Genomic DNA, 27,276 nt, shown 5'->3' with positions numbered 1-27,276 from the left:
ATGGAACAACTTTAATTGGACAAACAATTTTCTGCAGCTAACACAACACATTGACTTTGTTACACTGGGAGGGCAGAGTTCCTTGACATTAAAGTATCGTAAAGATGAGTGCAGAGATTTGAAGGCAACAAGCACTCAGGCACAATAGCACCTTACTCTCCTTTGAACAGTATGCTGGGCTGAGAGCGGCCAAAATGTGTTCTATCAATCTGTTGCTGGCAAACCAATTCAAATAGAGCCCAGAGAGGTTTTCTTTGGAAACATATGGCTCCATTTTCGCAAGATGAATATTTATTGAATGAGAGTATCATTACCATTTCACATGTCAGCACAATGTTCTCCCTCAGAGTGAAGTCTTCATCTAATCCAAAAGTAAACAAGCCTCGTGTGGCTTGGCAGCAGAAGGCATTTTAGTCTGCATGTCACATCTGTTTGCACCTCTGTGCAGTTCCATGGAAGTTTTACTGAATTAAAAGCTCTTCATAACTGTAAATCTTTGCTGAACATGCAAGAAAGCCCACGAGTTCATCTCAAAACTCCTGTTTCATATATCTGTCCCTGCCCCTCTGTGGCTTTCAGAGTGATTTACTATGCTAGCTATGGAGAACTATAACACTGGTACCAGAGGACGACCTCTGCAATCTGGTTATTATTGGAAAGTACTTGGAGCAGAAGGAGAAGGTTCTTCTTTGCATTTCACCAGGATAATACAAAATGCTGAGGACAACATCTTGGTAAATACAAAGTTTTTATATCCTACATAGCCACAGAAATCTTATCCAAATTTCAGAGCTTAGCCAATTTTGCCTGTCACGGAGCTCTTTAGAAAACATGTCCTGGCAACAAGGTTAATAAAGGCTTCTTTGCAACAAGATAATGTTTCTGAAGTGCACTGTAAAATTTATCTTCTCCTTCTATAGACATAATAGTGGAACACCACTTTGGTATTTTGCCATTATTCTCTCTTGCTAAGTGGCAATTGCTAGCAGTATTAGTTGCCTAGCCCTCTTCAGACGGTGGTGATGAATCTATTTCTAGAAATGCTTCATCATTCTGGTGGAGGGACTTCCATGGTACTATTCATGTTCCAGGACTTGGCCCAGCAAAGATGAAGTCAGGCAAGCGTGAGCGCTTTGGGGACCTGAAAACAGATGGCGTTCCCAGGCACCTGCTGCCCTTGCCCTACTGGATAGAGAAAGTGGATATTTTAGAGGTTCTGCTTCGGAAGCCTTGCCAACTTGTTGAAACCTGTGCATAGAGAATACGACAACTGCAGTACTTCAGCAGAGGATGGTGTGGATGTTCAGACTAGTCCATGAGTTGCTGAACAAGTTGACTGCGTAAGTGGGTAGCCGCTTATTCTCTTAAGCTGCCACAACACTTATGCGACTGGCTCATTCGAGTTTCTGGTCAGTGATGACTCTTCTGGATCTTTCAGGTATAGGACTCAATGATAATAATGCCATTGAAAGGAGAAGCTGTTAGGCGCTCTCCTGTTAGGAGACAGTCCTTGTCTAATGTTTAATTAGTGTTAATATCAGCTCACGCCTGAATGTTACCCAGTGGATACTATATGCAAACATAAACTGCAAATGATCCTTATGGTCCTGGGTAGCATTGGATCAGCTTTCCTATCGTGCCACCCTTCAGTCCAGCCCACGCTGCAGAAATCAATGATCCTCTTAATAACCCAAATTTAACAAGACTGCATTTGAAGAATCTCAGTATCACAAATCAAAACTTACATTTCAGATAAACATCAGTCAGCAGAAGTCTCAGAGAAAGTAGGTTGGTAGCGAAGGACAAGGTGTCAGATTATCAGGCTGATACATCAGCATCACCATCTAAACCAACGGCAGTTACAGTGCTGGTATCTGAGCAACTATTAGATAGCACCTTCCAAACCCACAACCACTACCATCTAGAAGGGCAAGGGCAGCAGAAACCTGGGAACACCACCTGGAAGCTCCCTGTCAAGTCACTGAACATACTGACTTGGAAATATATTGCCATTCCTTCACTGTTGATGGGTCAAAATCCTGGAACTCCCTCCCTGACAGCACTGTAGGTGTACCTACACCACATGGTCTCCTGTGATTCAAGAAGGCAGGTCACCACCACCTTCTGAAGGGTAATTAAGGATGGGCAACGAATGCTGGCCCATAGCCAGTGATGCCCACACCCCATGAATTAACTTAATAAAAGCTTATTCCACAAGGTTAACTGTATATACCCTAAGCGTCAATATAACTTGCTATGTTTCTTGTCCAGTGTAAGCAGATTCCGCCAGTCAATACAGCCAAACCTGTTAATAGACTAAAATTATTGCTCACTGTCAACAAATATATGACAGGAATGAAACTGAGACACCCGTTAAATACTGTTGCACATTTCTGATGCTTCATCTGTTTGACATCAGAAACAGGTGCCATAAATCTGCATGACTTACTCAAAGTGTTCAAGATTCATAACCAGCAGTTCTGACAAGAGTGGAATTTCAGCCACTTGCACAATGACTCATAGAAATCATAGAAACTCTGCAGTGCAGGAGAAGGCCATTCGGCCCCTTAACCTACCCAGGCCCTATCCCCAAAACCCCATATATTTACCCTGCTAATCCCTCCAACATACACATCCCGGCACACTAAGGAGCAATGTAGCGTGGCCAATCCCCACGCAGACGAAGAGAATGTGCAAACTCCACACAGGGATCCAAGCCAGGGCTGTTGGGGGTTACAATGTATTCTGCTCAGGCCCATGGAGAGACAGGGGGAACTTACCACAACATACTGGTTGCTGCAGGAAGCAGACAACTGGAGTTTGTCAAATTTAATCCTCTGCATGTGGCTGGGCAACTGTGCTTCAATTGGGCCATCGGACTCTCGGAGCTGCTGAAGTGGCATCACTGATCCTGTTGACAAGAGAAAATGAAATAAAATTCAAATTAAAATAGCAACTCAGCAAAAAAGCACATTAGGTGCAAACAGATCAAAAATGTGGATGAGAAGTATTTTTTGTTTATTTATGCCCCAGAACCCCAGAGACACAGAACATTCAAACACATCCCAGGTTCATCAGGTGCCTTGATTAGGACAAATATAAACTGTAGCAAGTATCAGAATAAAACTTAAGAGAGCCTCCAATTAGACTCCAAACATTCTGTTTTTTCCCACTCCCGAATGCTGGAATGACACTTTCTGCACAAAAAGTGATGGAAGTGTGAAATTCTCAAACGCTGGCACATAAGAAGATTTCAAGACTGTCGTCGACACATTTCGGGATTTGAAGGAACACGGAGCCAAAGGGAGGAATATGGAACAGGAGCATCAGCCCACATGATCTTCTTGGGTAAAAGGCAAACGTCTGCGGATGCTGGAATCTGAACAAAAACAGGAAATGCTAGAAAATCTCAGCAGGTCTGACAGCATCTGTGGAGAGAGAACAGAGCCAGCATTTTGTGTCTGTACGACCCTCACCAGAGCTGGAGGCAAAGAAAGGCAGACAAAATTTATACCATGAGGGGGGTGAGGCTGCAACTGCACAAAGGGAATGTAAATGGTGATGATAAAGGCTGAGAAAGGTACTCAGAGCATCCGTTAAGAGATCAGAATGTGTGAACAAAGCTACAGATTGTTAGAGGACATGGGGCAGCTGGGCCTGTCTCTGTACCTTTGCTCTGTCATTCGTGCATTCCAATCTCAGCCTTGATCATCACCATTAACATTCCCTTTGTCCAACTGCAGTCCCGTGCCTCCCCATCCCCGCCGCATCCTCACAGTATAAATTTTGTCTGATTTTCTTTGCATTCAGCCCTGACAAAGGGTCATTCTGTCTTGACTGTAGTCTTTCTCCACAAATGCTGTCAGACCTGCTGAGTTTCTCCAGCATTGTGTGATATTCTTGAGGAGCGGCTGAATGGCCTAATGCTGTTCCTAATGGTGGTCAGAGTCCGGGCACGGACACACACACACACACACACACACACAAGCATACGGACACGCACATACCCACACGCCCCCCCCCAAAGGCCACGATTTGATCTTTTGATCTACGTAGATAAAGCTTATCAAAGCCCAGGATGGTTTGTAAAAGGGAAAGAGCAGACATGGATCCTGTGACATATTACAATGCATCATCCCTGCTAGAAACAGTGTCTGTATGCATGAGGCAATCACAAAATCACCTCTCCCCTCCATCATCAAACATTCACCTTCTCAAAGGTGAATATTGACAAGGTGTTTGAAGATACCTAGTCTCAGAAAGAAGGACTTAAAGACAATGCACTTTATGATCTCAGGACATCCTAAAGCTCTTCACAGCCAATGTTATACTCCTGAAGAAGTCATTGTTATAATGCACAGTAAGAACCCATAAACTGCAAAGTGACTGTGGCATCAAACAGATCATTTGTTCGATGAAAAAAAAGTTTACAGCCTTCTGGATTTAACATTGAGTTCAACAACTCTGTCTTCCATTTTGATTTTTTTTTCCCAACACCATCTCCCCCATATGGGCTAGTCTGTAACCTGTTCTGACGCATTGCTTTCAGAGAATGCTAACCTTTGTTCTGTTATTAACAGATTCTGCTAACTGACCCTTGTGCCACTATTAACCCATACCTTAGTCTTTAACAATATCATTATTACTTCCTTTTGTCTTGTGTCCATGACATCTATGTCAAATCTCTCCTGAGCTCCCACCTATCACTGACCTATTTTGCTCTATTCCCAATCCCCAGCAGCATAAAATTCATCACATTTTTTATCAGTCTTCAATTCTGAAGAAGTCAGATGGATTTGAAACATTAACTCCATTTCGCCCTCCACAGACACTGCCTGACCTGCTGAGTTTTTCCAACATTTGCTGTTTTTATTTCAGATTTCTAGCATCTGTTGTATTTTGCTTTTTGTTTGTTTAGTGGTGTTTGTTCGAAGGGTAAATAGTGCCCAGAATACTGAGCAAATTACCCCACACTTCTTCAAAATAGGATTTTCAATTTGACATGTCTTCAATTGCTTGTGATCATTTACACTTCTTGGAGAGGAGAGGAGAAGAGGGACCTTGGTTTTACAACTCACCCAAAAGGCAGAGCTCCTTCCATACTGCACTGAAATATCAGATTAGATTTTGTACTTAGAGTTGGATCTCGACCCACAACTTTCTGGGGTAGAGGGAAGACTTTCACTGAACATGGCTAATCCCAGCGAGGACTCAACATTCAGGAGTGGATAAATAATGGGATGAGATTATAAGAACTTTTCCAATATCTGCACAAAACAGTGTTATATTTAAAGGAGTGTGCAAATGAGTGCCTTGAACTATTCTGTGTGGAATACAATAAATTGTAGCAAGTGGTTTAGTGCTTTAACAGTTAAAACTAGAAATCAAAGTATAATTATACACCTCCCTCTGCCCCACCAGAAGCTCTGATTGCTAGGAACCTCCAACTGAGAGAACAATCTAAGTAACAGTATGAGCACCTTCCTTGTGTTGATGACAGCTTGCCGCTTGATGAAACAACCCAGGATGAGGTGAAAACTATCAACAAAATAACCAAAGGCAAGTCTGGGGTCACTGCAAATCAGTGCTGAACCAGCAGAGATAGGCCATCTCCCTCCTTCATTTCCAGGTTGGGTTCACAGAAGAGAAGCTAATTTTTGTAAATGGAATGCTTTGTAGATGCCCCTTCAGCCAAAGTATCTGCTCAAGTTACTTGTAAGCCCACTGTACCGCTCTGAAATGGTACACTTTAGTTACTGAGTACCTATTAAAGAGGCACCATCTCTGTAAAATGCTCAGATAGAAAGACAGAATGAATACGAAAGCTGTGAACCATTTTTAGTTTGAAAAAAGCAAGACATGCTTTAACGCGTTTTCCATCGTTGAAATATGCAGTTAAGTGATGGTGGTTAAGCGACTCTTTAAATGCAGTGAATAAAAGGTGTTCCTTATAATGTTGAATCAGAATTTCAGGCCTTCTCCTGTGCCAAGTTTTACCCTGCCTATATGTCTCCTCAGAGTTTCAGTATTATTTTATTCAAACTTTCCAACTGACCCAATTAGCAAGAAACACAACAAACTGATTTGCCCGAGATATGACCCATTTCCAAGGGCATCCAGAAATGCTGAAGACCTGTGGTGGGACAAGTGCAGCAGATTTTCTGGGAGTCAGCTGAAGGGCTATAGCAGGAGGCTGTACAGATCGGTAGAAAACTCAGACTAGAAAATAGTTGTCAGAAACCCTGCTATACGACACAATCCTCAGCAAGCTCTTCAATTCAAACTGTTCACACGCTTAGAGCAACACAAAACTAATTCTGCACTCATTATAAATAAAAATAACATCAATCTGACTCTGGGCCTTGTTCCGAGGAGGAATGAAATAGGTTGGATATATATTTGTATATAAATGGAGAGTGGGGGCAAAACACCGAATCAAGAAATCTTGCATCGCAGGTGGCTATTTGGTTCACGACAACTAGGCCAGCTACTTTGAAAGAACTATCCAATTAGTTCCACTCTTTGTTCATTCTCGTAGCTCTGAAATGTTTTATTTTTAATGTATTGGTCTAATTCCCTTTTTGAGGCTGTCACTCCTGTTTTTACCACACTTCTAGGCAATGCACTTCCTAACAATCCCACGCATAAAAGAAAATCCTCATCTTCCCTCTTGTACTTCAAGCTATGTCTTCTGTTTGCTGACCATTCTACCAATGGAAACAGTTCATTCTTACTCGTCCTACAGAAATCCTTCACAATTTTGAAAACCCCTGCTAAATCTCCCTCTAACCTCTCATCTCGAAGGAGAATAATCCCAGCTTCTCCAGTCTAGCCATATCATTGAACCCATCATCCCTCTGATCAGTCTGGTACATCATCTGTGCATCCTCTCTGAGATACTGCATAATAGAGACTGGTGCAGGGCTCATTACAAATCTTACCCACTCCATAAAAAATAATCACCAGTAACGTGACCCATCAGACACATAAGCTGTTGTTAAATAGCAGGAGGCTGCCACTCTCGGCTGATGTAATGCACCTCTAGTCATAAAGTGGAGGCGATGCAAATGCCAAACAGCCACATGATACATAGAATTCCTACAGTGCAGAACAAGGCCATTCAACCAATCCAGTCCATACCGACTCTTCGATAGAACATCCCACCCAGATCTGATCGCTATGACCCCAAACATTTACCCAGCTAATCCCACTACCCTACACATCCTGGGATATTAAGCAGCAATTTATCAAGGCAATTAACCTAACGTGCACATCTTTGGAGTGTGGGAGAAAATCAGATGACCCCTTTCTGGAAACCCATGCAGACATATTGAGAATGTGCAAACTCCACACAGACAGTGACCCGAAGCCGGAATCGAACCCAGGCTCCTGGCGCTGAGTCAGGAGTGCTAGCTACTTTGCCAAAAAGTCGCTCCGAAAAGTTTGATACTGAGTCAAACTGAGCAACAGCGAGCAACAGTAGAAACAGAGAAAACCCACAGCACCAAATTGGAATAGTGACCGTGACCTCTTCATTTTGTTTCCCAATTGGAGGGGTGGGGGGGGCGGGGGGTTCAATCCTCATGAGGGCCGATACTGAAGACACTCAGCGATGGATTGCAAAAACCATTACATTATCACACAGATGGCAGAGTTTAACGATGTCTTTCAGTCATCTTATTCTGCAGCAAATAAACTCTGCCCCAGTGAACAGTTGCAACAAACCCTGAAAAAGTCTTGACAGAAAGGTATTTCTCTGTGACGGGTCACTCGCTTTCTTAGAATTCTGTTGCAGTAAAATTTTTAGCTATTTCACATAATTTATGCATTACAATTTAAAGTTTGAAACTATATCATGGTGGATTATGGAACAGATTTTGCTGCCCATTATTATTTTCTTTCACATGCATTCCAACAATCAATTTAGCATTTTCTTCCCCCTCTCCATGGCCATAAGATGAAACGATCACGAACCTTTAATGAATAGATAACCATTCCTCTTGTGATGAGCATTTCTGAAATGAAAATTCTGCAATATTATTGGCAGTGCCTAACATCCCTCTCTCAACCAACACCACTGAAACCCATCCAGTTGTCTCATTACGGCTTGCAGGAACTTGGTAAGTGCAACAAGTCCAAAGAAGTGCAGGTTAGGTTGATTGGCCATGCTAAATTGCCCCTTAGTGTCAGAGGGATTAACAGGGTAAACACATGGGGTTAGGGGGATAGGACCTGGATGGGGTTGTGATCGGTGAAGATTCGGTAGGCTGAATGGCCTCATTCTGCACTATAGGATTCTATGATTCTAACTTGGTTTGCGGGCATTACCTAGATCACGTCACACCATTGCTTCAATCTGGCATACCCAGAGGGTGTGATATGGATTTGATTTGATTTATTATTATCACATGAATTGGTATACATTGAAAAGTATCGCTCTTTGCACACTATACAGACAAAACATACCGTCCATAGAGAAGGAAAGGAGAGGGTGTGAAATGTAGCAGCCAGGGTGTAGAGAAATATCAACTTAACATAAGTTAGGTCCATTCAAAAGTCTGATGGCAGCAGGGAAGAAGCTGTTCTTAAGTCAGCTTCATCATAAACGAGAGTTCATTGTTCTTTCCTGTGGCACATTACGCATGATGCATTATGTGTTGGTCCAGGAATAATGGTTACTGATGCCCATGGGTGAAACTAGCTCTGAAAAGGTTCTCTCTTGAAGTGATGATGAGTTTCAATTTTCCACTGGCTAGTTTCCTCTAGCCTTGTCATTCCATTCTTTCTTTATACAAATTCATAGCGTTGTGTTGGGCAATTGTGGGGTAGTGACAAGGGAGAATACATGTAGAGTATTGTGATCCTGTACAGATTCCTGTGCTGAGCAGGAAGTTTTCTTTGAGATTTTGGGCTGCTTGTCAGATCTTGCACACGTACGTTGTTGCGTACAGTTGCTAGCTTACCAGAAATTACAAGTCCCAGGGTACTCCTCACACTGTTATAAGTGCTTGCTGTAAAACCATAACAGTTGTTTAATAAATCATCCTTTGATAAAACTGTTTTGAGAATCAATGATTTACAGTGTGACGTCACACAATCGAGCGGTGGCGTGATTTACCGGGCGGCATTATAAATTGAAGTTATCACTCAGATCGACTTAGCAGCAGCTAGGAAAGAACTCAAACTCCACAACATTTCAATGCATTCTAAGAGTCAGTCTTTGTGTTTCAAGGTATAGTTTCTGCAATGTTGCAGGTAAACTTTACGCCATTGTTGTAATGAGCAGAGAAAGGATTAGACTATTTTTCAAGGCTCATTGTCTTATGGTGATACACTTCATTTTCCATTGACCTGAGAAAGTAGACTGCATTTCTAAGGAAAGGACTCCCAGCAATCTGCAGCAGAAGGAAGTTACAATTGTAATTGGGGGCTTGATCCCCAGGGTAGGATGGTGGCACAGTGGTTAGCACACTGCCTCATAGCACCTGGGACCCAGGTTAAATTCCCGGCTTGGGTCTCTGTCTGAGCAGAGTCTGCACATTGTCCCCACGTGGATTTCCTCCGAGTGCCCCGGTTTCCTCCCACAGTCCAAAAGATGTGCTTGTTGGGTCCAGTGGCCATGGAAAATTCTCCCTCAGTGTACCCGAACAGGCACTGGAGTGTGGCGACTCGGGGTTTTCACAGTCACTTAATTGCAATGTTAATGTAAGCCTACTTTTGACTCTAATAAATAAACTGAAACTTTTATCCACAGAACAAGTAACTCTGATAAAGGATCTTCCTGACTCAAAACATTGGCAGAATCCTCTCTCCGCAAATGCTGAAAGACCTGCTGAGAATTTCCAGCATTTTCTGTTTCTGTTTCAGATTACAATATCTGCAGCATTTTGCCTTTATTTAAGCAGTTCAACAAATTGAATGGCGTCATGGTCTAATGCTGCAACATAGTCAACTTCATTCCAAAAGCCATCTAAGCCTTAATGACAGGGAGATAGTAAAACTGATAAATGTGCTAACTGGGTAAGTGTTAGGATAGGACTGTTCTATGTGACCTGAGGAACTACGTTGGATTAAGCCTAGATAGAGGCTAAGGTAGCTGCAGTTTATAACATATCAACAAAGATACTGAACCACCTGTGGAGTATTAACTTACACCAAAACACCTTCCGCCTAGCAAGATGTTGGAACGAGCCCCGTTGGGTGTAGTGTATTAAGAACAGGTTCTTATCCAAATCCATACAAATTTAATTCATTACAAAGGGAAAGATGATAAAGGGCAGCACCTTAAATGCAGGTCACTCCTTTGAGAAGAAGCCGGACAGACAAGTCTGAAAATAGACAGACACAGCAGACAAGCAAAGTTTCAATAATGTTTTATCTTTGCTTTCTGTCAAGCAAGTAGGATGATTTCATCTGGGAGATTTTTTTTCATTAAGTGAGTCTGCATTAAGTTTCTCAAATACCAGAGAGTGGGAGGGTGAGTCAGGTTTGCTGAGGTGAACACTGATGATCTAAGTGGTTGACTGCTGGGTCCATTTTTAATGGTGTTTTGCTTCTATCAGGAGTCTTTACAATGCAAGCACTTCATCAGATGCTTTAATTCCTTTACCTTAATCACCATCCTTTAGACCATCAGATCAACATATCATAATCAGCAGTACTTCAGTGAACCAATGTGACATAAATTTGCTCGTATATGTCTGTACAGAGAAGGAAAATGCATAGCAAAGAAAGCAGTCTAATCCCTGGAACCAAAAACCCAGCTTGAAAAGTGTTACGATGCGGAGTTTGACTCCCTTTTGAGGTGTAATTCTGAATCCCCCAAAGAGGAATTCTTACCTGTAATCTGTTAAAAGTGTGTGGGGAGGTGTGAACTGTTCTTCAGTAACGTTTAGTGGTTAATTAACAGAAATACCTGACACTCACTTTGAAAGGAGCACTTAACAATATATTTATTTAACTAACTTTAGGGAACTTTAACGAAACAGTAACAAAGCAGATAAAATAAGATTCTAATGGAATGCTGTTCAGATAAATACAATATTCCTTCATTAAACAAAAAATGTAACAATAGAATTCAGTCACTTTCAAAATATACAACCAGGTTTTGTGGCTTTCAGAAACTTTTGGAGTTCTTCTGTTGATTCCTCTGTAAGTTCTTTCTAAGTTGGTACCTTTCACTAGTTAGATGGCGCGCTCTCTTAAGACATATCTGGAGCTGGCAAATAGCTCTCTCTCCCTCTCAACGCTTGAGCGGTGGCAGTTACTTACTCCTGTTTTTCCCCCAGCACTCTTTTATACCTGTGATGACCTATCAATTTTCCTACAATATGATCGGTCTGATTTTGTCAACACCGTCAAATTCAAATGTTATAGGTTCCTAGTAGGTGATAGCCTGACTTAAATTGATTGGGAAAAATTAAGAAAGACTGCTGCTGGACTTTTTGATACAAAATGTTTCCACTTGGGCCCCGTATGTATTCTGCATTTTAAACCTGAAATAGTAAACCATTTTTAACCATGCACTGAAATAAAACACTAACTTTTAAAGGGACCACACAATGGAGTTTTTTTCCCCTCTAGCATTTTTAATTTTTTTTACATCTTCACCAACATCAAATTTCAACTTCACAAATTCAACTTCGCAACAGAAGAGGGAAAATGGCATTCACTCCAACCACCACTCTCCCCAACGCCACAGAGGATCTCTTTATGCTGACCTTCCTGACCATAACTTCACCCCATCTCATCACCTCTCCTTCCTTGTTCATTGAATGTCAGATATTTCCACCAATTAAATTGTATACCATCAAACTCCACGTCTCTCAACTTAGTGCAGAAGTGTTGTCACTGAACTAAAAGCACTATCAATATGCTGGAGGAAAGATACAATTAAACAGTAACTTTAATGTGGTGCATATACACTTGGGTATGAAATACTCATAATCCATTGCCATGAATTAGTGGGTTGCTATGTTTACTTTAAAAACAAAGAATAGTACAGCACAGGAATAGGCCTTTCGGCCCTCCAAGCCTGCCTAGACTAAAACCATATGCACTTACGGAGTCTGTATTCTTCCATTCCCATCCTGTTCATGTATTCATCTAGATGCCCCTTAAATGCTGCTATCCACCTGCTCCCACCACCACCCAGGCAATGCATTAGACTGCTAACTTTTTAGAAGAGATTTGAACTCCCTATTACTATTTGAAAAATGGCCTGTCATGATTTCATGTTTAAAAACTTACTGTAACAAATGACTACAATATACTATTGAACAAACACTACTTTTGTTTTGTAAGCAACTTCAGCTTTAAGATATATTCCCCTTTTTTGCTCATCACTCTCTCCAAATCATAATGTCCTTTTAGCAAACAGTCCACAGCTGCTCCCAGCTTCCAGTGACTTCCCCAGTTCATCAAACAATAACTTCAAGTGACCATCTCCAGGCGCTTTCCTCAATTTTCGGAAAGTTCCTTAAACCCACCAACAAACTCTGTTCCAACGAGTCTTCATCCGTCTGGTCATGCCAAGATAAATCTCCCAGAATCCTTGGAAGGGTGCTGGATGTATCTCTTCGACAGAAGACTCTTGTGCTTCCCAGATCCAGCAGGGGTAGTCCACAGGTTTTTCACCTTACTGACCTCACAGAATTGCTGTCAGTCTGTGATTGTCGTTGAATTGTAGGGAAGCTTGTAATCTAATTTCAAAAATGACTTTGCCTGCCCTCTTTCCCATGATAACATGAAACATATTATTCTTGCATCCAGGTAGAATTGTCGACCATTTATGCTTGATCCCACCTCCCATTCATCTTAAAAGTAAATGGACAGTTTTCAACAAAACTGTTGACAATCCAGTACCTACAATACTTTTCTGGGACTTTGGGAGGCAGTCTGCCCACGATAAACACGGAGACTGCTGTCATGTGCATTCTTTCCGGTAAAACAATCTATCCCTTCCTTTGATCTCTAACAGTCTAAACACAGAGGTTTATGGCCAGACAGCAGAACAGGTCATATATGTTAATAGTCGAAGTGTAAAGATACATTCCCAAAATATAATCATAAAAATCTCATTATTGTAGCAGTATATACTGTCCACATACTTCAGTTTTGAAGATTGTGTTCACTGACCTATATTGGCTGCCAGTTCATTAATACCTTGAGCGGGATTTTACGGCCTTGCCAAGTGAGATTGTAAAATCGTGCCCAGAGCCAAAGTTTTCTATTCTGCGAGCTTCACCCACCACAATTCCGGGGCAGAAGAGGTACTAAAATTCTGGCCCTTCAGTTTAAAATTCACATCTTGTTCAAATCCCACCACATTCTTGCTATTTCTCTGTACATTCCTCCAGTCACACCAGCATCTCAATACTCTACTCTTCGCCTCCTGTGCATACTCCATCTCCTTCACCATACAGAAGTCTTCAGCTCTTTAGGTCCTGAATTCCCTATCTAACCCTCTCCACTCTATTAAGTCACTCTTTAAATCCAAAATTTTTAACCAACCTTTTGGGCACCTTCCCAAACATCACCTTCTTGGACTCTGTCAGCTTTCATTTGATAACACTTCTGCAGAGCGTCTTGGGATATTTTAAAGGTGCTACGTAAATCCAAGTTGTTTTTGAAAAACATAATCCAAAGTGCAACAGTGCTGCTGGGTGTTGAAAAAATGTCTTCAGCCCCTGAAAACAGGTGCTGGGATCACAGCAAAGAATTAGCTCATGCCCATCTCTGCCGATGCAAGCAGAGTACAAACGGCAAGATTCCTGCTCATTTGATTGATTGTAGCCCACCACTAAACATGCTCTGCGCCATAGCAAAGGCCCAAGTTTATGCTTCACTTGTACCACTTAATCTTTGTCTACACTACTCAAAGCCAGCCTGTACTTTTTAAACAGGAGTTGTAGTGGCTGGGGGACCATGTCTGACCTGCTAGAGGAGAGACTATGGCACATGAGCAAAAAGAGAATAGGTGCTAAGATTTTCAGACACTGCACTGAAGGTTTAGTGCAGAAGGTGGAGAAGAGGTGGGATGATATCGAAACACAAGGAGGCAGGAGGCTATCCAGATGGACAAAGGCAGCAACACTAATACAAATCAATTCCAGCGCAGCAAGGAAGTTCAATGGCCTCCTAAGAGTGGCTGAACTCAGTGGTACCATCCTTAAATAACACATCCCACCAACTATGCCCACTAGCCTCACATACTGCTCAATTCACCACACCCCCTCACTCACCTACCCACAATCTGTATCGCAACTCAGACTTAACATTCACAGCAGGGCACAAGTAGCTAGAGACAGGCCTGGCTCAACCTCCTACCCCATTGCAGGAGAGTGTCGAGTGGCCAAAATTGAGGCGATGGCCAGCAATGTGGCTGAAACCACTGAAGGTGATGGCATGCTGGTACCCAATCCACCTCACACCGGACTTCCCTCTCATTCCATAATCTCTTCCGAGTTACAACTTGAAGCAGTTTAACATTACACCTCTTGCTTTCTCCTACTCCTCTCACCATCAATCCACCCTTGTGCATTCCTCCTCTCACATACCCAAGAGCTGCCTGCCTGACCTGGCAGTGGTGGAAATGCATTATGGGTACTTTGCATAGTAAAATGCTTTGGAGTATTGGCAGGTCAAGATATCCCAGAGTCAATGTCAAGAGGGTGACACCAACTTGCCTCAGGGTTTTCCACACAGGGTAGGAGGCCACGCTCTCCAGTGCAGGAACGGTGGCCAATTCTGTGAGATAGCTAGTGGATCCATCCAGGATGCAGAGTCTGATGGTCAGTATTTTAAGCTCCTCTTAAGGACGGAATAGTGGCACAGTGGTTAGCACTGCAGCCTCTCAGTGCCAAGGTCCCGGCTTCGATTCCCAGCTTGGGTCATTGTGCAAACTCCACACAGACATTCTCCCTATGTCTGTGTGGGTTTCCTCCAAGAGCTCCGGTTTCCTCTCACAGTCCAAAGATGTGCTGGTTAGGTGGATCGGCCATGTCGAATTGCACCTTAGTGTCAGAGGGACTAGCTAGGGTAAATGCATGGAATTATGGGGATAAGGCCTCAGTGGGATTATGGTCACTGCAAACTCGATGGGCTGAATGGCCTCCTTCTGCACTGTAGGATGCTATGATTTCAGCTTCTGTTGCAACACAAGCAGAAGATTTACAATATTTTGTGCTGCCATGTAAAATTCTAACACAAGCTCAAGTTTTCGGCGGCACAATCTCAGCCTGTTAGCATCAGTCATAGAAACCCATGTCACAGCAATTTGTCCTCTAACATACTACAGGGATGGCTGAGGAGTGGGAGTGACACCGTAGAGGACACACCTCTTAGAGAACAAGAGTATTTGTACTCCCATCACTGCCACTCTGCCACATAAGAACATAAGAAATAGGAGCAGGAGTAGGCCATCCAGCCCTTCGAGCCTGCCCCACCATTCAATAAGATCATGGCTGATCTGTCGTGTCTCAGTTTCACATTCCTGCCCTTTCCCCATAACCCTTAATCCCCTCGCTTATCAAAAACCCATCAACCTGCGTCTTAAAAATATTTAGCGAGGCAGCCTCCACCACTTCAACGGGCAGAGAATTCCAGAGATTCACCACCCTTTGAGTGAAGAAGTTCCTCCTCAACTCCGTTCTAAACCGCCCCCCCTTTATCTTGAGGCTGTGCCCCCTAGTCCTACTGTCCTTTCTGAGCGGGAAGAGCCTCTCCACCTCTATCCTATCCATCCCATTCATCATCTTATATGTCTCAACGAGATCGCCCCTCATTCTTCTAAACTCTAACGAGTACAAGCCTAGTTTATTCAGCCTCTCCTCATAGCTCAACCCCTTCAACTCCGGCATCAGCCTAGTAAACCTCCTCTGCACTCCCTCCAAGGCCAAAATATCCTTGCGTAAGTACGGCGACCAAAACTGCACACAGTACTCCAGCTGCGGCCTCACCAATGCCCTATACAGCCGCAGCAAGACCTCCCTACTTTTATATTCAATCCTCCTCGCTATGAAGGCCAGCATCCCATTCGCCTTCCTGGCCACCTGCTGCATCTGCAGGCTGGGTTTTTGCGACTCATGCACAAGGACCCCGAGGTCCCTCTGCACCGTCGCCTGCTGCAGTTTTTTGCCCCGTAAGTAATAGTCCTTCCTACCATTATTCCTACCGAAGTGGACCACCTCGCACTTGCCAACATTAAATTCCATTTGCCAGTTCCTGGCCCATTCGCCCAGCCTATCTAGATCCTTCTGCAGACTCTCCACACCCTCCGCACAATTTGCCGTTCCACCAATCTTGGTGTCATCAGCAAATTTCGACACCATACACTCGGTTCCCTCCTCCAGATCATCTATATAAATGGTAAATAGCTGAGGCCGCAGCACCGACCCCTGGGGCACTCCACTAGTCACCAACCGCCAATCCAAATAGTACCCATTGACCCCCACTCTCTGCCGCCTATTTGACAACCAATCCTCTATCCACGCTAACACCCTACCCCCAACTCCATGCCCCCTTACCTTCTGCAATAACATCTTGTGAGGTACTTTGTCAAACGCCTTCTGAAAATCAAGAAAGACCACATCCACCGGCTCTCCTCTATCCACCGCTCTAGACACATCCTCATAGAACTCCAGTAAATTTGTCAGACACGACTTCCCCTTAACGAAACTGTGCTGCATCTGCTCTATCAAGCAATTCCCCTCAAGATGCCAACTTCCTTTGCTGTTGCTCGTCAGCCAGCCAGCCCAGACTATTGTCACCCTTGCCACGGTGGTGTCACCTGAGACCTGGCCTTCAGGGCTCCGAGCTGCTCTGGGTGGTTCTGCAAGGTCATCAGCAGTCCATCACCAGCCGAGCAGCAGCCAATTGGAGTCACGGAGCAGGAGCACTAGGACATGCAAAGACACATGGAAAATAGACACTAAGGGAACACACAAGGGTGAATGTTTGACTTTTGTATGGAATATTAGATAGTTTAATTTATTAATCTGGCTTGCAATAAGAACATAAGAAATAGGAACAGGATGTTTGTGTGAACATAAGAACATAAGAAATAGGAGCAGGAGTAGGCCATCTAGCCCTTCGAGCCTGCCCCACCATTCAATAAGATCATGGCTGATCTGTCGTGGCTCAGTTCCACATTCCCGCCCTCTCCCCATAACCCTTAATCCCCTCGCTTATCAAAAACCCATCAAACCGCGTCTTAAAAATATTTAGCGAGGCAGCCTCCACCACTTCAACGGGCAGAGAATTCCAGAGATTCACCACCCTTTGAGTGAAGAAGTTCCTCCTCAACTCCGTTCTAAACCGCCTCCCCTTTATCTTGAGGCTGTGCCCCCTAGTCCTACTGTCCTTTCTGAGCGGGAAGAGTCTCTCCACCTCTATCCTATCCATCCCATTCATCATCTTATACGTCTCAATGAGATCTCCCCTCATTCTTCTAAACTCTAACGAGTACAAGCCTAGTTTATTCAGCCTCTCTTCATAGCTTAACCCCCACAGTTTTTAATTGAACTTGTTGGCCAAGAGGGCACTGTGATAGTCAGTAACAGAGAGAAGGTGAGGTAGGTGATTGGTGTGAATGAGAAGCTAGAATTGTGTCCAACGGTATTGCAGTCAGATGAGTCAAAAATAGTCCAAACAGGACACAGATGGTGCTGGCGCTTTCCTCAGCTACTCAGCATATCTCTGGTGGCAAGGACTGTACCTTCAAGATCGTGAGGCAACACAGCGTACAGCACACCCTAACAAATCTAGACACACGTTCTGACAAGTATGGAATGGCTTCTCCACTGTTTAAGCACTCCAGGCACTGACGCAATCACAGTTATGGCTTTCGTTATATGCACACTGCCCATGTGAGTGTGGGTTACAGATTCATAATCCAGCTGGTCAGTTGACAGCCTTCACCACCCAGTAGGCACCATCTGGTTTGTTACAGAGGCTCAAATGTAGATAGCACAGAGGGCTGCCACAGAATGAAGGAATCATGACTGCTGTCAGGTTATGGAGTAGTGGCATAGAACCAGAGAATCCCTGGAGGAGGCCATTCAGCCCACTGAGTCTGCATCAATCTCCAAAAGGACTGTCACATAAGAGTGGATTGGGCACAGACACTACCAATAATATCCTCCCCATACCAAGGCTGCAGTTCTGGCTGGAACAGGTGGCAGATGTCAGCGAAACAGAGACTTCTGAGATTCCATTCCTGTTCCTCACCAAGACTGAGTTTAGAGGGATACTCCATGTGGATCCCAGGTGAATATGACATTCTGTCCAGTATCCCTTTCCCTGCCCTCCTCCTCCTCCTTTCAGCAGCTTGGCCTGCTCTGTGTGCCCTCCACTCATTCGTCCCATCGTGTGGTAAGCAAGGGCAATGGCGGGCACTGCACATAGTAGGAAAGCAAGTGCTGTGAGAAGAATCCCTGAAGTCAGAGCCAAGTTGTTCAGGACTTGCCACATCACCCACTGTCCACTTTAGCAACACTGAATAGTAGTCAAAACCACCAAGCACTCTTACAAACTGAGTAATAGCCTGTCAAAATCAATCAGCAAGTGACACAAAGGTATTGGATAATCCCTTCAAATGGTGTCTGGTGGGCGTCCTTCCTCCCGCTGAGAGGATTAAAGAGGGCTTCAGATGGTGTCTTACGACCAAATAAGGCATCAAATTAGTGTTAGCCACTGAAAGGCATCATGATCTGTTTACTCAGCATACCTCTGTTGCACCTGTCCCTGTGTCCACATTACCACCCTCACCAAAATACCATCCATAGAACCATAGAACCCCAAGAGCGCAGAGGCCATTCGGCCCATCAGATCTCCACATCGAAAGAACGTGTTACCCAGGCCCAACAACCCACTCTATTCCCATAACTCTAGGCATTTCCCATGACTAATCCACACAACCCACACATCCCTGGATACTAAGGGGCAATTTCACCATGGCCAAACCACCTAACCTACATACCTTGGGACATGATGTGGAGTTGCTGGCGTTGGACTGGGGTGGGCACAGTAAGTAGTTTCACAACACCAAGTTAAAGTCCAAAAGATCTATTTGATAGCATGAGCTGTCAGAGTGTTGCCCCTTCATTAGATGAGTGACCTTGGGACACTAAGGTGCAATTTAACAGGGCCAAGCCACCTAACCTACCTATCTTTGGTCTGTGGGAGGAAACCGAAGCTCCCAGAGGAAACCCAGGCAGACACATGGAGACCATACGAACTTCACACAGTCACCCAGAATCGAACCCGGGTCCCTGGCACTATGAGGCGTCCAGCATAAGCTTCGCCAGGAGTGTGCAGGTGCAACACATTCTAGAATCCAAGTGGCATATATTGCACCAAAAACACAGATGAAGACACAAATAAATTTTGCAACAGGTTATTTTGCTGTAACCACAGTGAACAAAACACACACAGTGTAGCAGGATGAAAGTTTCATTACACAATTATGGTGCATTAAGTACTGGGAACTGTATGTACCACAAACTATTACTTGAACTGGATAGAAATCCAACAAAAATAAAATTGGTTTCAAAATAGTAGCAGCACCAGTGCAGCAAGACTGAAGGTGGTGAAGCTATGAAGTTGTTTTCTCTGCAATCTAAATGAGCCAGAAAATTCTAATAGAAGGAATTTTGAATGGAAACTTCCATAGGCCGGTATCCACCAGGTAATGTCAAGGACTTGGTTCCTTATCAGATGCAATTGCCCAACCTAGAACCATAGAAAAGTTACAGCACAGAAGGAGTCCATTTCTCCCCTCTTGTTCATGCCAGCCTGGAGACATCAAAGTGCCCTTTCTAATCCCACCTTCCTGCACCCAGCCCATCGCCCTGTAGTTTACGGCACTTAAGGTGCAAATCCAGGTACTTTTATTTAAAGAGAGTTTAGAGTCTCTTCTCCCACCACCAACTCCGCCAGCGAGTTCGAGACACTCACCACCCTCTGCGTAAAAACGTTTTTACTCATGTTCCCTTTACATCTACTGCCACTTTATCTTGAATCTATGACTCTGGTAGTAGAAGTCTCTACCAAGGGGCAGCACGGTGGCACAGTGGTTAGCACTGATGCCTCACAGCACCAGGGACCCAGGTTCAATTCCAGCCTCAGGTAACTGTCTATGCGGAGTCTGCACATTCTCCCCTTGTCTGCGTGGGTTTCCTCCTACTGTCCAAAGATGTGTGGGTTAGGTTGGTTGTCCATGCTAAATTGACCCTAGTGTCAGGGGATTAGCAGGGTAAATATGTGGGGTTACGGGAATAGGGCATGGGTGGGATTGTGGTTGGTACAGACTCGATGGGCCGCATGGCCTCCTTATGCACTGTAGGGATTCTATAAAGGGAAGCAGTTTTATCTGGTCCCGCATCGCAGCAGGTTACACATTATTACACTGTTTTTCAGAGTCGATAAATTATTCCAGATGCCAATAGGTGTCTGAAGATACAAACAAAACTCACTCCACGGAAATGTCACACAAGAAAAATGAACATGCAGTTCCAAATTTCAAGGAGATTACTCCAAGTCATTTTAAATGTGCTTGGCGCTCACGGCTGATTAATTATGATGACGGGGAAACCTAATTATCTATCCTGAACTCTGTCGAGGCCTGTGCAAGCAACGTGCTCCTCTTAATTTCAGCTTTATGGAGCACAGAGCTTGCTGCCCGCTCGTGTATAGAAAATGTAATCAGCCTCACGATAGCTGGTACTAATCCATCCTTTTGTTTCGTGCCTTGCTAAACTTTTCAATGGATCCTTTTAAAACACAAGACAACTCGGAAAGCATGAAATCAAAGCGGTTGTTTCATCAAGAAGAGAAAATGAAAGGTGATCCAGGACTCTTAGAACTCTCCATAATCATTTGCTCAGCTCCTTCACATTCACTCACACTGTCCAAACAACTTCTCTCATACTTCGAATAGCCTCAATTTAACGTGAAATCATTTCATTACAATACAAAATCTTTAGCACGAACTCAAACTTGAATTCTACGCTCACAATCAAATCAAACATCAGGCTTGCACCTACAGTACCACAAGAAATACTCTTTCCCTTAAACCTGGCACATTTACACCAGCGAAAACAAATTGAACTGTGCAAGATACTCCATATAGCCTGAAGACCCAGAATCTGGAAGCATCCCTTTCAATCTCCCTTGAACCTTGAAGTAATTGGTGTCCAAATATTCCAATTGTATTCTGTTTCCGACATATCCTGGAGGTGTCCACTGATTTGAGTGATGAAATGGTAGGAAGCTGGTACTAGTGGGCAGGTTTAGATATTGACTGATCCAGGAAGGTGTCCAATATCTGAAATTCTGGCCAAAATAACAACCTTTTACAATGTCGATCAAGTCCTCCGTAGACAATAATGTGACTTTTTCACCACTGAAACGTTTGTTGAAACATTGCAAATAGCTCCAGTCTCCCGCACTGGGATGAGGAGCTATCCATCTCCAGTCCCTCACTCCGGGGCGAGGAACTATCTTTCTCCAGTCCCTCACACTGGGATGAGGAGCTATCCATCTCCAGTCCCTCACTCCGGGGCGAGGAACTATCTTTCTCCAGTCCCTCACACTGGGATAAGGAACTATCTGTCTCCAGTCCCTCACACTGGGATGAGGGACTATCTGTCTCCAGTCCCTCACACTGAGATGAGGAACTATCTGTCTCCAGTCCCTCAATCTGGGGTGAGGAACTATCTGTCTCCAGTCCCTCACACTGAGATGAGGAACTATCTGTCTCCAGTCTCTCACTCTGGAATGAGGAACCATCTATCTCCAGTCCCTCACACTGAGATGAGGAACTATCTGTCTTCAGCCTCTCACTCTGGAATGAGGAACTATCTATCTCCAGTCCCTCACACTGGGGTGAGGAACTATCTGTCTCCAGTCCCTCACTCTGGAATAAGGAACTATCTATCTCCAGGCTCTCACACTGGATTGAGGAACTATTTATTTCCAGTTGGCCACAGCAGCATTTCTAGTCTTTTATGCCGATGTATCAATGGCTGCTATAATTTAGTGTTGTTCATTAGGCAAGTTGACATTAGTATACATGCTAGAATTTGCCAGCTTGTGGATCACCAACACAGTCACTCATTCTGTATGCTAGACTTCAAAACAGAGAAAAAAAAATCATGAGAAGTTATAAGGACGTAAGAACTAGGAGCAGAAGTAGGCCATTTGGTGCCTCGAGCCTGCTCTGCCACTCAATAAGATCATGGCTAATTTTTTTTGTGAATTCAGCTCCACTTACCCACCCACTCATAATAACCTTTTCTGTTCAAAAATCTATCTACCTTTGCCTTAAAAACATTCAACAAGTTAGCCTCAACTGCTTCACTGGGCAGGGAATTTCACGGATTCACAACTCTTTGGGTGAAGTTCCTCCTCAACTCAGTTCTAAATCTGCTCCCCCTTATTTTGAGGCTTTGCTCCCTAGTTCTGGTTTCACCCGCTGGTGGAACCAACCTCTCTGCTTCTATCTCATCTATTCCCTTCATAAATTTTATATGCTTCTATAAGATCCTCCTAATTCTTCTAAATTTCAATAAGTCCAAAGTCTATTTAGTCCCTCCTCATAAGCCAACCCCCTCAAGACCAAAATCAACTAGTGAATGTTATGCAAATATTGAACATTGCAAGAAGTAATATTTCACCCAACTAAAATTAAAGAAGGAATCAATGTGTGTATTTTGTTTTCAAGAGTAGGGAGGTGGGAAGAATCACCTACACATAGTCAGTTGGTTTGTGATGGAAGAAGCTAATGTCAACTTTTTCACCCAGAAGGTGCTGGGAATCTGGAACTCACTGCCTGTAGGAATGGCAGAGATGGGAATCCTCACAGCATTTAAGAAGCTTTTAGATGAATACCTGAAATGCCATAGCATACAAGACCAAGTGCTGGAAAACAGGATGAGAATAGATAGATGTTTGATGGCCTCATGGAACATTTGTCCACAGGGTCTCTTCCTGTGCTGTAAAACTCTAGGGGCGGGATTTCCCAGCCATGCTCAGCCCAAGACTGGAAAATCCCATTCGAGGTCAACGGACCTTTCCATGGTTCCCATGGCAAGAGGGACGGGAAAATTCCTCCCCATGACTCTATGCCTGGCACTTGTGTGGTGTAAATGTTACTTGCTATTTATCAGCCAATGTTGTTGACATCTTACTGCATATGGACACAAACTGCTTCAGTCGCTGAGGAGTCACAAAAGGTCCTAAGCCCTCTGCAATTATCAATAAACAGACACTGTTACGGCAATGACAGTTTAAGGCAGTTTAGAATGCTATCAAATTGGAAGGGAGTGTAAAATGCTATATGAAAAAAAATCAGTGGTATCACAGAATCCCTACAGTACAGAAACAGGCCATTCAGCCCATCGAGTCTGTACCAACCACAATCCCACCCAAGCCCTATTCCCATAACCCCACGTATTTACCCTGCTAATCCCTCTGACATTATGGTCAATTTTAGCACGGCCAACCAATCTAACCAGCACATCTTTGGACTATGGGGGGAAACTGTATCATCTGGAGAAAACCCACACAGACACAGAAAGAAAGTGCAAACTCCACACAGACAGTGACCAAGGCTGGAGAGAAGACTGGGAAAATTTTAGAAACCAGTAATGGATGACAAAAACAAAAATAATGGAGAAATTAGAATACAAGGGAAAACTCGCAAGATTTAAAAACTCAGATCATAAAACTTCTACAAGTATATAAAAAAGACAAAAGCAACTCAAGATGGCTCCTTTGAGGGTGAGACTGGGGAACTAATAATGAAAAATTAAATACAGACTTTGAACAAGTTTGTAGAATATGTCCACACAGTAGAAAACTCAAGAAGCATCCTTAGAATAGAAGAAAATCAAGAGGCGAAAGAGAGGGAGGAAATTAGAACAATAGTCACAAATTCTCCTCGTACTTTTTTTCTAATAGGTCTAAAGGCTGACAAATATCCTGGACATGATGACCTGCATCCGAGTGTCTTAAAGGAAGTAGCTGCAGGGATAGTGGATACATATTCCAAAATTTCCTATATTTTGGAAAATTCCCAGTAGATTAGAAACACTGCTATTCAATCACTTCTCGGCCCTTTGACTAAGATCAAGTGTAGTATTAACATACTGTACTTGGTTGAAGTCATTAGGTTACATTTCAGCTTCGTTTGAAGCAATTTTTAAAAGCGGCATCTTGGCCTTTTCGCTAAGATGCAAATGAGATCAAGCCTTTCAGGAGGAGCTATGCCTACTCTAATCAGCTTGGATCATGTAGATCAAGCCCACGACAGGAGGTGAGAGAGCTGTCTTGTCAGCTTGGATCGGGAATGTCTCAACTTGCTGAGATTCTGAATTGGACTTGATTGGATTAAATTTGATAAAAAAGGAAAGGATAGAGACAGAAAGTAGAAACGTATATGCCAGTTAGTCTAACATTCATCCTTGGGAGAATCTACTAAGGAAGTAGCAGCAGGAAATTTGGTAAACCATAATATAATCAGGCACAGTCAACATGGTTTTGTAAGAGGAAAATTATGATTGACAAAATTATTAGAGTGTTTTGAGTATGTAACAAGCAGACTGGATAAAGTAAATGGAGTGCATTTGGATTCCAAAAGGCATATAATAAGGTGTCATATAAAATATATTACACAATATAAGATATGATGGTGTTGGGGGTAATATATGACAATGGAGAGTGGATTGGCTAACTAACAGAGAAAAAAAAGAATCAGAATAAATGGGTCATTTTCACCTTGGCAAAGAGTAACAAGTGACATGTCACAGGGATCAATGCTGGGGCCACAAATATTTATATGACTAACTTCGATAAGTACTGTAACCAAATATACTGATGATACAAAAATAGATAGAAAAGCAAGGTATAAGGACGATACAAAGAATGCTACATGATATAGATAAGTTAAGCAAATAGGCAAAATATGTATAATGAGCAAAATATGTGATCATAATCATTTTTCATTTTTTGAAATGCATCTTAGGCCAATCCAATTCTTCATCTTATTTTCGATCACACTTTCCCTTCTGAGTTAACGCATTCCCTCGCTGATAACATTTGTCTACCTATGTGACCAATTCATTCTTCACTGTGCTCTTACATTCTGGTATGATTTGCTTTTTGAACTCTACTGGACATGTTGTTTTCTAACAATTTATGTTCTCTTTCTTCTCACTTTTGCTCATTACTGTATCCAAAGCCTTTTGCTGTTTCTCTTCCAAGTCAGCAGTAAGAATGGTGTCACCAACGTATGATGTTGTTAAAGTTGTAACCTCCAACTAATAATCCAGAAAAGTCTTCAATCACAAAGAATATTTTCACTGTACCAATTGAGTAATAAGGGGAGAAAACACGCTCCTGCCTGGCCCCTCTTCAATCTTACTATAAGATCATAAGACAAAGGAGCAGAGTTAGGCCACTCGGAGCATTGAGTTTGCTCCACCATTCAATCATGACTCATATCTTTCTCATCCCCATTTTCCTGCCTTTTCCCCATAACCCCTGACCTCCTTATTCATAAAATCATGAAATCATTCTCAACTGTTACAGCTGCAGTTTGTTCCCAATAAAGATTTCTTACCACTCTAAGATTATTCAAGGTCAAGAAACTCTGACATGTTCATCAGTTTTTCATGTTTCATCTTAATCAATAAAACAAAAGAATACATCACTTATCATCTCCACGGCTCTTTCTGATAGCGTGTGTAACATACAGAAAGCAATTCCCATTCCTCTATCTTCTATAAAACCACATTCAAGGGCTGAAATTTCTGCCCTTATCTTGCTCATGGTCTTATTCATCAATACTCAAAGAAAGATCTTAGCAATGCGAGTTCTCAGACTGTTAAGGAGTGCAATGGAGTTCACATTCAATTGTTTTTTAGGGAGTGCAATACATATTGACTTACTTAAGTCTTCTGGGATTTCTCCCATGTCATAAACTTAGTGAAAGATGAGAGTCAGTTTATCTATTCCAAGTCTTTTAAATTTTTAATTTATTTTAGTGACTATTTCATCAGGGCCTTTGGCTTTGTTTTTCATCTTATTTATCATTGTTCTTACTTCATCTTGTATGACCTATGGACCAAGCATTTATTTTTCATTGTTGGCTTTGCTTCTTGTCTGTTGTATTCACTAAGTCTTGCTTGTGTTCAGTCTCACCTGCAAAAACTTGTTCCCTTGCTATGATAACTTCCTCCATGTTGTTCTTTGATGCATGCACAGATGTACACCCAACATTTCCTGTGATTTCCCTAATGACGACACACTTTGTTCTTGAGTCTCTGATCTTATATTTTTTTCAACCATTTTTCCTTCTCTTCATCTGTTATCCATTTCGGTTTCTCTTCTTTTTAATTTGGAATAGCTTTTTTTTGATGATTCTATCACTGGGATTTGAACATTCCCCAGGTTGAACGGTTTCCTCAGTCTTCCAGGTATTAGAAACATCTTGAATTTAGACTTTAAAATTTTATTTGCGTTCTGTGTTGAACGGTTCATAATCTAGTCTCTTTAATGTCCCTGTTTTTTATTTACAACTTCCTCAGCTTTATTCTGATGGTATAAACTACAGGTACAGGTTTGCCGTTGCAGTCGGCACAGAGGTATGTCTTTACCTATTGAATTGTGTTTTGCAATCTGCTGTTTATTATCACATAGTCAGTTTCATCTCTGGTCATGTTGCCAGGACCTTTCCAGGTTATGCTCCTTGAGTCAAGTATTTAGAAGAACATGATCATTTGCTGTGTACCAATCAATCCACATTTCCCTTCTTTCATTGGGATCACCTAGGCCATGAGGTCCAGCTGAGTTGCCTTTCCAATAGAATCTACATTTGAGTTTAGAAAAGCCTTTACAAAAATCAACATCCTCTTCTTCACCGTCAGATGTTGCAATGTAGATTTGGATAATGGCAAGATTGAAAAGCTGGGCTCTGATTTTAACTAGGATCACTCTGTTCAAAATAATTCAATAAACCAACACACATTTTGAAACTTCTTCATCCAGAAGGGTTCTTACACCTCTCTCATGCTCTTAATCTCCTGAGCAGATGTGTGTGATGCCATCTGTTGTAAAATTACTCAAACCAAGAATGGTGACTTTTAAACAGCACAGTTCATTCGTAGAATCATAGAATTCTCACAGTGCAGGAGGCCAGCATTTGGTTCATCGAGCTGCAGTGACCACAATCCCACCCACACCCGATCCCATAACCCCATGTATTTACCTTGCTAG

The 27,276-nt window shown here is 42.8% G+C and overlaps 1 protein-coding gene across 1 annotated transcript in view; it reads right to left on the bottom strand.

The window, feature by feature from the left end:
- The window catches only part of pot1 (protection of telomeres 1 homolog), a 333,590-nt gene that overhangs the window by 260,424 nt on the left and 45,890 nt on the right, over window positions 1-27,276 (bottom strand). Inside the window, exon 2 of the mRNA XM_080190783.1 lies at window positions 2,781-2,911. Coding sequence (XP_080046909.1) covers window positions 2,781-2,903 — 123 coding nt within the window. The 5' untranslated portion in view covers window positions 2,904-2,911. The remainder of the gene's footprint in view (window positions 1-2,780; window positions 2,912-27,276) is intronic.

Source organism: Carcharhinus amblyrhynchos, chromosome 6 (assembly GCF_965287045.1).
Source record: "Carcharhinus amblyrhynchos chromosome 6, sCarAmb.v2.hapA, whole genome shotgun sequence".
In the NCBI taxonomy this organism is placed as follows: Eukaryota; Metazoa; Chordata; class Chondrichthyes; order Carcharhiniformes; family Carcharhinidae; genus Carcharhinus; species Carcharhinus amblyrhynchos.
Note: the sequence above shows the minus strand (reverse complement) of the source record. Positions and strands in the feature narration are given on the sequence as shown.